The sequence below is a fragment of the Artemia franciscana genome, chromosome 21, assembly GCF_032884065.1.
Source record: "Artemia franciscana chromosome 21, ASM3288406v1, whole genome shotgun sequence".
Taxonomy (NCBI): Eukaryota; Metazoa; Arthropoda; class Branchiopoda; order Anostraca; family Artemiidae; genus Artemia; species Artemia franciscana.
Window position 1 is genome coordinate 26,913,697 of NC_088883.1, and position 12,404 is coordinate 26,926,100.

At 35.6% G+C, this 12,404-nt stretch overlaps 1 protein-coding gene across 2 annotated transcripts in view; it reads right to left on the reverse strand.

Annotated features, from left to right (window-relative positions):
* The window catches only part of LOC136040629 (transcription cofactor vestigial-like protein 4), a 114,553-nt gene that overhangs the window by 33,315 nt on the left and 68,834 nt on the right, over positions 1–12,404 (reverse strand). For both annotated transcript variants that reach the window (XM_065724904.1, XM_065724905.1), the window contains exon 3: positions 4,489–4,748. In XM_065724904.1, the coding sequence (XP_065580976.1) occupies positions 4,489–4,748 (260 nt within the window). The remainder of the gene's footprint in view (positions 1–4,488; positions 4,749–12,404) is intronic.

Below are 12,404 nucleotides of genomic sequence, written 5' to 3' on the forward strand. Positions count from 1 at the left end.
AAGTCTCCCGATCAAAATTTTGAGATAGCCATTTTGTTCAGAATAGTCGAAAAATCTAATAGCTATGCCTTTGAGGGTGAATTAATCCCCCACAGCTCCTAGGGGAAGGACTGTAAGTTGTGAGCTTTGTCCATTGTTTACATATAGCATTGGTCATTGGGAAGTATACAGACGTTTTCAGTGGAGATTTTTTATGGTGGCGTGGGGGGGTCAGGGAGAGAAGGTTACGTGGGAGGACCTTTCCATGGAGGACTTTTCCATGGGAAAAGGGAATTTTCCATGAAGGGGGTGCCGGTTTTCCAAGCGTTATTTAAAAAGCGACCAGAAATCAAATAAAAAAAAAACACATTTTTCACCGAAAGTAAGGAGCAACATTAAAACTTAAAACGAACAGAAAATATTACGTATATTAGGGGGGTTACCTCTCCTCAATGGCTCGCTCTTACACTTGAGCTTTTAAAGGAGTTTATTATTCTAATGAAACAGCCTTTATGATCCAGGACTCGTTCTTAAATAACTGGAACAAAAATGGAACTTAGATTATTATTATTTGAAAAAAGTAAAATTAACATGCAATTTCGTATTAATTATTCATGTACGGAGAGCAATCTTCAAAACCTGTATTAATTCAAAAACTTTTAGAAATTAAATAAATAAATAAAAAATTTTACTGAAAGTAAGGAGCGACATTGAAACTTAAAAAGAAGTATTCCGTATATGAAAGAGACTGCCCCGTCGTGGACACACACTCTTTAGTTGGGTGTCTTAAGTTTTCATTGTTTTAAAAAGTAGAGTTGCGAAAAAGAGTCAAACTTAACCGTAAAGAGCGGGGGATGAGGAGGGGAGAGCCCCTTTATACGAAAAAACTTCCGTTTGTTTTAAGTTTTGATGTCGCTCCTTACTTTCAGTTTAAAAAAACTTGTTTTTTTCATTTAATTCGTTAGGAGGCGGACACAGAAGTCAACAAAGATTTTTCGCACTAAAAAAATGGAAACATTAGAAATGGACGGGAAATTTAAAGAAAATACAAGCCTAGAAATAAATTTGAAAATTTCAAGGATTTTTTTTTTTTTTTGGTGCCGAGAGGATATCGATGCGAAAAAAAAAATATGCAAAAAAACGGCAAAAAACGAAGAAATACTAGTAGTCTTGAACTCTCGATCAATGTCATAAGGATAGAAACAAGTCATCCTGCTTTCCCGCGTTACCTAGCTTTTGAATATTACGCTTGAAATTCTCCAACTATTTTCTCTAACAATGATTCGATTTGTCACAAAAATTCACCAACAATTTTAGCTAACAGTTTTTGTTTGGACGGCGAAAGAAAAATACCTGGCATGTCGTGAGAAGCTCAGCGCATAATTGCTGGATAACTTCTGTTATTATAACAAATCAAACAACAAAAATATAAAGACAAAAAAAAAAGAAAAGACAAAAAAGAAAGTTCTTTTTGCTGGGTAACATCCAGTCATCGTCTCGGTTTTTTTAAGGGGTGGGGGGCAGCCAATAATATTCATAATTAGGTGAAAACCGTAGGCCTGACTTACCCCGAGGGGATACATTAGGACGACCTTTTTTTTATAAAGATTGCAATAGCATGCACTGAAAGAGCGTTCTGGTAGAAAAAAATGATCATAAGACATAAAAATCCCAAATAAATAAATAAAAATCAAGACAACCCTGTAATTGATTCTCTTAATTATACGACCAAATGTCGTGAGAAGCTCAGCACTTAATTGATGTGCATGTTTTGTTATTATAATGAATCAAACTAGACAAATAAGGAAGTTTTTTTGCTGGATAACTTGTAGTAATCATCCCGGTTTTACTTTTTTAGGGGGTGAGCAACAATTGCCATAAACGGGTGAAAACGGCAAGCTCAACCTACCTCGACGGGATACATCAAAGTGACTTTTCATAAACCGTGCAATAGTGGGGTATGTAGTCTACCCAAAGAGCGAACGGGTAGAAAACATACTAAACTGATTATGAGACATGAAAATTCTGAGGAATAATAATAATAAAAATTTAGTAAGACAACTCTGTAATCAATTCACTCTGATCTGTTCAATTCGTCATTCAACGTTCTTTCAAACGTAATAATTACTACCGTTGTAAATTCCATTTATGTCCTCTCCTAATTAACTGTTTGTAATCTGTAAAGGTTTTTTTGCTGGATGACTTCCAATTATCATTTCCTACTTCTTTTTTTTTGGGGGGGGGGATAAACTAATAACAGTTTCAGGGTAAACGACATGGGGACCCGTTTTCAAAATTAGATGTAAAGATTTGTTTTTCTTAGCAACATTTTATGAAGATTTTAATGTTAGGAGGGTATGGCTCCAATGCTCACTGGAATCCAATTCACAATGATATATCCTTCTCTCTAAAAAGTACGCATAAATATAGATATAAATATATTTAAATATAAATATAAATTAAACATATGCCATTGTAATGTTTCCAAATATTCAAAGAAGCCTGGCTGAAATGCCCCAATTTTTGGGGCATTTGTTTTTGGGGGCATTTTTTTGAAATCAACAAATTTTTAAACCTGAATGGAATACAAAATGTAATCTGTAAAATTTAGATCGCCTCACCAGACCTTATGACTGTTTTATAAATCTTTATAATTTATCTGCTTTCGCTATTTGATGCATTTGTTGTCCCCTCATCCCTTCTGTAAAATTCCCACAATGGGGATAGAGGGAATTATTTTTCCTAGGATCAATCTACACTCTCCCTCTAGTACAAACATGACACTAAGCCGCATTTTGTTTAAATTTTTGATCATTTTTTTCTTGACTAAATCGAAAAGGTCATGTTGTACTCTCTGGCCCCCCTTCTAATTTTGAAACCTGTGTGTACCGATGTTCATGCAAACTCAACTTGACTATGACATCATAGTATGGCAGTTGGTTGTTAACTTATGAGTACCCTATATAGCAGGCATATACCCAAAAATTTTTCAAGGGATGACATCTCAGGAGATGGTCCGAAACTCCTCTCCCTCCACTACAAATGCCTCCTTTATAGTATACTAGCTGTTGGGGTGGCGCTTCGCGCCACCCCAACACCTAGTTGGTGGGGCGCTTCGCGCCCCCCCAAGCCCCCCCGCGCGCGTAAGTCGTTACGCGCCATATTAGTTACGCGCCATTGTAGTTGTGTCCCTGTGTCCCACCTGTGAATATAGATAGATTTATATATGTGTTTCAAACTACGTAAAAATTGCGAATATACAACATTCTTGGCTTTCCCGAGGAATAAGAACAGCCTCACCCTCATAAGGCCCTGTCAAGATTGTGGCCTCTATTAGGTTTTCCATTGTTTTTTTTACGGCAAGTCGCGTGCCATTGCAAAGCTTTGGTGGGTTGATATTTCTTAAAAGTATTATTGGTACGCCTATTTTTAGTTGTAGCACGTGTGGTGGAAACCCTAAAGGATCTATGGAATTTAAAAATTCAGATGGATAATTAACCGCTTCATTTGGTTCCAAAATACAAATTAACTGCGTAAAACTTGCGAATATACAACATTCTTCGCTGTCCAATTGTCGCTGCATATAAATAGATTGTCAGGTTTACCGACCCTCGAACATGCAACGTACAGTTGTCCATGGAAAAAACAATCAGTATTAAGATCTATACCACATTTTTCTAATGATTGACCTTGAGCTTTGTTAATGGTGATTGCAAATGCTAATCGAATTGGGAATTACAATCTTTTAAATTGAAAAGGCAGATCCGTTGGAATCATGGGAATGCGAGGAATAAGAACAGCCTCACCCTCATAAGGCCCTGTCAAGATTGTGGCCTCTATTAGGTTTTCCATTGTTTTTTTTTTACGGCAAGTCGAGTGCCATTGCAAAGCTTTGGTGGGTTTATATTTCTTAAAAGTATTATTGGTACGCCCATTTTTAGTTGTAGCACGTGTGGTGGAAACCCTGAAAGATCTATGGAATTTAAAAATTCAGATGGATAATTAACCGCTTCATTTGGTTCCAAAACTGTGTCGACTGACTTGTAAAGGACTGCCTGGTCTCGAATCTTGGTCAAAACAATATTGTTGATTTCGTGGACGTCTATATTTTTGGGTGCGAGAATCAATCGGACACGCATATTTGTAGTTAATTTTAATGTTTTAAGTGTGCCCATAAATTAAAATTTTTCAGGCAAGCATTCATTTCGTCTGCAGGAGTTGATCTAGGTATTATAGGTAATGTTTGCCTGAAATCTCCCGCAAGCAATATTAATGTGCTGCCAAAGGGTTTCGACTTCCCTCGTAAACTTAAACATTAATAGATTTCTACGTGAACATATATGTCTTAAATATCTTTAATGACGTCACCGTCATAGCAAAAATGACGACAACTAATTTCATGACGTCAGCCGACACAGAAACATGACGTCACCTGATCCACAGACAGACAGACAGACAACTTATTTTTATATATATATAGATATACTTTGTAACAAAAAGAATGCTTACCACAACTTTTAACCAGGGCTCTCTTCTGCTCGTCCTTCCTCCCATCAAGTCCAGGACTACAACTCGTAGGTCGATAAGGAGGCGGACTTTTAGACCTACAAGTAATCACTGTAGGCCTTTTATACGGAGGAAGGTTTTCCCCGGACATTTGGATGTGGGGTGGAAAATTAGGATATTGAGGTAGCCGTGATGTCGTAGACATATCCAGCGGAGCATCTTCTAGACCACGTGTTGCGATGTCGGTAGAAGAGGTTGTTTCACTGCAAATATCAATAGATACAATATCAATAGCTAAATGTGATTTCCTAAATACAAAAGAGATATAGAGGATCTAAATCCCAGGGATATAAAACAACTGATTTACTGTAAATAGCTGAGAGATAATACCAATTGACTGACCACGTGTTGCGATGTCGGTAGAAGAGGCTGTTCCACTCCAAATATCAATAGATATAATATCAATAGCTAAATGTGATTTCCTACATACAACAGGGATATAAATCCCAAGGATATAAAACAACTGATTTACTGTAAATAGCTGAGGGATAATACCAAATGATTGACCACGTGTTGCGATGTCGGTAGAAGATGTTGTTTCACTCCAAATATCAACATATACAATATCAATAGCTAAATGTGATTTCCTACATACAACAGGGATATAAATCCCAGGGATAAAAACAATTGATTTACTATAAATAACCGGAGGATAATATCAATGGATAAAACTGCTTAAAAAAAACAACAGGGATATAAATCCCAGGGATATAAAACAACTGATTTACTATAAACAACTGGAGGATAATATCAATTGATTGACTACGTGTTGCGATGTCGGTAGAAGAGGTTGTTTCACTTCAAACATCAATAGATACAATATCAATAGCTAATTTCCTACATACAACATGGATTTTATTGAATATCTTGCTTATAAGATATTTTATTTGATATTTTCTTTATTAATAAACACAACTATAACTCTTTATATTTTATATCTACCGCACTGATGGGAAAACACACGGTAAATGGTAAACGCGAATTTAAATATATTATCGATAAATAAATGAGTTTAGATATATAATATAAGATTTTTAGAGGGTTTTGAAAAGAACAATATGGTTTGAAAGTTTTTTTTTAATTAGCTCCAAAAAGACGTTTTCATCATTTTTTTTTTCTTTTATTAATGAAGTTTGTTACCATTGATGAACATTAGAAACTCATGATCGCAACTAAGGATCGAGGACATCATGGTTAGAGCGATAGCTGCAACCTAGTAAAGAACTAACCACAGCCCTAGTCACCAAAAATAAAAAAATAATGGCTACTGATAAAAAATCGCAATTTGTAGCTGATTGAGGAATGATGACAATTATCTCGATTAGTCTCAATAGAAAAATGTTATTCCATAAAACCAATTCATGGGTATTTAAAAAAATATCCTGAAAACCCAGTACAGGGAAGCTACAGCCCCTGTCTTATACAACAGGAAAAATCACTTTTTGCATGGGTAGCACTTTTTTTTCTCCTCCACAGCTAGAGGGGCACTGGAACATCACATAGATCCGTTAAAGCGCGACCTACATTAATAACGACAATAGCATATAAGAAGGCGAGGATTGAGGGAGACAAAATTCACGAGTCATGGGGAGCTATGGTCGTCAGCTCAGGACAGATCATTGAGGCGAATTAATGTTGCTGCCCTATGTGCCTCTTGGCGCAGGCAGAACTAAATCTAAGTAAGGAAGCATAAAACAAACTCACAAAATATTTTGCATTTATGCTTGCACACAGGGCAAGATAGGGGGAGCTCCCAAGTATTGCTTCGAAGCTTCAGCGCGAAAATAAAAATTAACCAAACGACACACTTTTGCGTGTCCTTGAACCCCCCCCCCCCTCCAGTGGCACAAATCACAAAAATACAGGAGTCGAACAAATATATTTTTTAAAGTCTGGGAGGCACTTTTGTTATTTTTCCGATTGTTTCAATTATAACAGCAAAGGAAGGTATTTATCGATGAAAATACAAATAAAGGCATTTGTCAAATCAAGGGGAGGCCCCAAAATCTAGGGGGGATTGCCCATTGTTTGACGTCATTACCTTCCTCTCGCTGGAGTATTCTCTTATCCCCAAGAGACTTACCTTCGATGTATCTATGCTTATAGTGCTTCTCCACTGAATATAGGAATAGCAGGATAACTTACAAACCAGCCGAATGCTCATCCTAAGACCATACAAGGAAAAATTCCAGGGAGTAACAACTCCAAGTGTACAAATTGGGTGTGGGGATCCCCCCCAACTAGATTTGGAACATGTCTTTTCGGCACTTTCATTGAAAAATGCTCCCTCCCCCGAAAAAATAAAATCTTTTTGTATCTCTAAGAAAAAATCTATCATATAATAAATCTCTTGCTATCAAGTACACAATAACCTGTGTACAGTGGTTCCGATTGGGGGGGGGGGTATGTCCCCTCTAGAATTTTTACTTCTCCTAAATAGATTTTGAATTTTACCTTTTTTAGGATTATTTTAATTGAAAAATATCTATTTTAAAAAAAATGGAAAAAACAAATTTGCGCTATCTAAATACTGAGAAATACATTATGCCCCCACCCCACCCCGTAAAACTTTATGAACCGACGCCACTACAGAGGCACTAACTACTGGTGGTGCACACGACACTGTGGCTCCATACACAGAAGACAAGCTTTTAATCAGAATGAGATTATATAAAATTATTTCGGGGAAGGGAACCAAAATAAAATGTCTTTTAACCATTAAATAGCCAAAACGTATCATGCTTACGATGTGATGTGGAGGGGGTGTCAACCCCCTGGTTCGGTCCTGCTTATTGTGGCCAAATGTGACTATCATGACCTTCTGCATTCTTTATAACCCATCGACACAGAAGCGAAAACTTGTTTAGTCTGAAGCATTTTATTTGAGGATAATATAAACGATGTTATTGGATACCTTGATCATGCCAAGGGGTTGTAATACTACACGCAACGGGTGTACAAAATTTCGTGCCTCAGGGTACACAATTCTGCCCAATCTATATCCAATTCCTGAATTCTTTCTTCCGCTTTTCTCTATGAAACTGTCTAACAAAAACATTTCATTTGAAAAGGTAGTCCAATTTTAGATATATTTTGCTCACTTATGAGCTTTTAATGGGGACGACCGTGACCTAATCGGCTAAACCTGTGCGAACCGTCTAGAGACCAATCTGGTCCAGCCCATGAAGCACCAATTGAAATATTTTTAAAGGAAATTCTTTCCTAGCTTAGGTTTCAACTTTCCAATCATCTTGTGAAAAAATGATCGTATTTTTGGTGTTTAAAAACCGATAATATTATCCTTAGAAGGAGCCATCTTAATAAAATAAAAGTAGTACCAATGGATTCCTTATTTTATTATCTTATCGAAAATCATATTCGCATTTTTAATAATGCACCCCATCCCTCTGATGGTCCCGTATAAAGCCCTGACAATATATTTCTTTTTTTTTATATCGTGATTGGTGATGCGTCTTATTGTAGCTTCTTTATTGGAAAGATAACCCAGTTTCAACGAGAGTTGTTACAATCGAATTGTGGCAATGTGGATAATCAAACAGTTATGGCTCTATGTCAACCGAAACTCTAAAAAAAACAGAATTTTGATAGCACTAGATACTTCAAAATAATTAAATTATTATGGTGATTTCAAATACATAAGGTTCATTGGGTTTAATGTTACCCTTCACAATTTATAAGCTTGAGAAAATTTGCCAAAAAAAGGGGGGACATCCCTCAGAAGTCTCACGGTCTTCATACCATCAATTTCAGTATAACAGATAAACCTACTGTAGAGGTTTCGAGTTCCTATATACAAAAAATGTAGAATTTTGCATCTGTTCCCAGAAGAAAGATTACATTTTTCGGGGTGATCATATCGAACCAGTGATTCTAAAAGATCGGGAGAAGGATCATTTGATCATAAACCAAAAGTTCCAGCGACCTTTCCAAGTGATCAAAAAGATTGGAGGGAAACTAGCCCCCTCTCACGCCTCTTTTTTCCAAAAATCGTCCAATCAAAATTTTGAAACAGCTATTTTGTGAAAGGTCTAATTTTGAGGACAAGATGATCCCCATAGCCCCTGGAGAGAGGGCTATAAGTTGAAAAATTTGCCCATTGTTTACGTCTAGTAATTGTAATTGGGTAATATACCGCAATTTTTTGGGAAGGGGGATTTTACATATAAAAATTTCCGAGGGGAGGGGTTTCCTGGGATGAACTTTTAGGGGTAAATTTTACTCTGGGAGAATTTTCTCGGAATCGTATACGAAAATCCTCCTAATTTGGAGAATTCCACAATTTCATGTGAATTTTTCAGGCGGAATCGTCCGCAAGAAATTTTCCGGGAAGAATTTTCAGCGAGGATGAGATTGTCTGGGTGATGGTTTTCTGAGGAGTATCTTACGTCACTTAATATATATATATATATATATATATATATATATATATATATATATATATATATATATATATATATATATATATATATATATATATATATATATATATATATATTATATATATATATATATATATATATATATATATATATATATATATCGCATTTTCATATAACCTTTAGCATAGCTGTTAGTGTCTCGAATATTTTTTCCAAGAGATCTGTTGGGTTACGACTTACGACTGAATAATAATTTGAACGATGTGAAAGGTGTTGGTTAACATCTCCATTGGGGTCTAGAACGTACATTTGGGCATATGAATATGGTTCAAAAGCACCTTCAGGGATCTGTTATCACCTTCAGGGGTGTGTCACTAAATTGATTTTGTGATAAATTTGTCCAGCTATTTTGAAGCTGAAAACATCACGACTATTTATGGTTCGATCATCGCTTACGTTGAATGAAACTAAAGCAAAACATGAGTTTCAGTCTCGTATTTGTTTGAGGAACTATTTAGAGAGCAAGCGATGTCCTAAAACAGACGAAATAAATTCATTTAGAAACTTTTGATGCGGGAATGCAATTCTACCCAGCAGGTAGCCACCCCCACAATAATCCTTATTGGCTACTTTTTTGCGGCATAATGAGGACTCCACAGTGAATACATACTGAGTTGAAGGGTTCCAATGACTTGTAAATAACACTTACGTAGTTTACGGCATCTTTGTAGTTTTTCACTGGATTTTACACCACAGTTTGTTGGCATCAAAGACTGTGGTGATGTTGTTATTCTAACATAATACTTTTTTTTTCTTCTGCTATTTCATTTTTGACTCGTTCTGATCATCGGTGTCTCCTAACAACACAGTTCTTTGTTCTTCACTATCATTTTTGACACTTTCTGATACTCGCTTTGGAGTGTCTGCTAACCCTATATTTCTTTGTTCTTCGCTTTCATTCTTGACACGTTTTGATTCCTACTGTTGCTTGTAATTCTTGCTATTGATTATCTTCTAACCAGACATTTCTCTGTTCTTCATTTTCATTCGTTTTGATTCTCGTCGTCGCATGTATTTTAACCGCATATTATTTTTTGTTCTTCACTTTCGTTTTTGAGTCGTTCTGATTCTCGTTGCCACTGATCTTTTAACTGCATATTTCCATGTTCTTCAATTTCGTTTTCGACTTGCTCAAATTGTCGGTTTCACTAATATTCCAATTACATGTCTTTCATCTTTAATTTCGTTTGTCATTGCTTCAGACATTTCTTTGGTGCCCTTTACCTCAGCTGCTTGGATTGATCTTGTCACTTTTGATGGTAGTACTCTAGGCTGTTCATTATCACTTGTACATTTACATTTCTCAGATCGTTCTCTTGATCTTGTCTCATTTGATGGTCAAGTTTGTTAATTTTGAGTTTACGTTTTTGTCCTCTTTTGTTCTTTTTTACTCATTTCGCACCTACGTTAATTTATGTTTCTTTCACCTAGATATTATGAAACTGCTGAAAATGACTTTCGAATATGGGCAGATGAATTTACATTTTTCTAAATTTGTGTTTGCAAACTCTTCTAAAACTGTTTGAAAATCTATTTTCCTTGTTTTTTCACTTTAAATCAACATATTTGCTATACTATTTAGTCTATCCTGACTTATTGCTGATATCAGATAGTTTTTTTTTATTGGTTTAGCCTGGAAAAACGATCTCTCTCCAGAAGAAACGCTTACTGGAACTGTAAAGAACATTCCACAATTTCAAAACTCAATTGTTCATTTTGATGGCAACGCGGGGCCCGACTGCCCTTTATCCAATCGCCCTTTATTCGCCCCTGCTTACGTGGGAGGAACTTTACTTGGAAGGATTTGCCCATGTAGGGGAGTCATAAATTCCTGGCATTATTTGAAAAATATGAGAAACTAAATTTAAAAAAGTCTTTTCAATTGAAGGTAAAGGCGACATTAAAACTTAAAATGAACAGAGATCATTCCGTATATTTGGGGCTGCCCTTTCCTCAATACCTCGCTGTTTATGCTAAAGTATGAATTTTGTCCAAATTCTTTAAGAGCAATTCCTGAAAAACAAGGGCAGTTTGAACAGAATAAAAAGCTTTTTTAAAACATCTAAAAAATATTAACGTAAATATATATAGATAAGTATTGAGGAGGGGGAAACTCCCTCACATACGAAATAATTCCTATTCGTTTCAATTTTTAATGTTGATCCTTATTTTTAGCTAAAACAAACCTGTTTTTTACTTGATTTCAAAGTTAAATGATTTTAAAACGTGGATAAAAATGAAAGGAAATTTGATAATCTGATTAATAGAAATATATTGCATGTTATAAAGAAAGAAATTCACTGTTTTTTTTTTTTTGTTTTTAGTTTTTATATATCCTAGGATTATAACTAGTACCATAAGGGGGGCGGGATTGGTCAGAAGCCCAACGATATTTCGAAGGACATAAAGGACCAGAGCTACCTTTGAAACAGCCCTTGGGGAATAAGCCCCACATAAAAGCCCGATCCCCGTCACTCAAAAATTAAATTCTCCTCTAAATGAATCTAAGGATGGAGAATTATTTTTCTAGCATGAAGCAGCGTTGCCGACGTTTTGACATAAACAGTACCAGACAAATTTTTGAAAAAGTAACTGATTCAAAAAGGATCCTACCAAAAAGTTTCAAATGTACCACATTGTACCAGGACCTCAAAATTGTACCAAAAACGGTACAATTGTATCGCGTTGGCAACGCTGGTATGAAGAACGGTGAAAATAAAATTTGATTGTTTGAATTGGTTAAATGGAAACTTACAAAACCAGGTGTCTTGAAAACTAAGAAAACCCCGAAATTTAATTTGAAACAAAAAACAAAATGTAGTTAAAAATAGTGCGCATCTGCAGTTTCTGGTATAAGTAGGCGTCAAATAACAAGAAAAATGGTCGAAAAATCGGCGAAAAATAAGCTAAAACATATAGCAACAAACAGCTTAAGAAGATACAGTTTTCCTTTGAAGGTGTAGTTGTCTTTAGGAATCAACATATTACAAGAGTTTGACTTTTTCCTCACGAAAAACGTTGCCAAAATTAAACTAATAAGTGTCGATTATTTATTTTTACGATTAGACGCGAAAAAAATTGGTAACTCCTCTAAGAAGTTCCTATTTTAGAAGCTACTAAAAGAAAAAACTTAGAAAACGGAATTTTGGGCTATAAATAAACTTAGGATGGGCCCAAGGAGCAAAAATATTTTCATTTTGATGTTCTTTCTACTTTGAGTGCATTCAAAGAAGCCTCTGAAAACTATTTTGGTGAAAAAAAATGTTTCGTAATAATCCTTATTTTTAGGGAATATCACTTTGAATGTACACAGTTTAACCGAGTAATCCAGTGCTAGAACAGAAAAAAATAGAAAGTTGGCTTGGTCCGGGTTAGGGACGATTTTTTTCGTCATGCGTT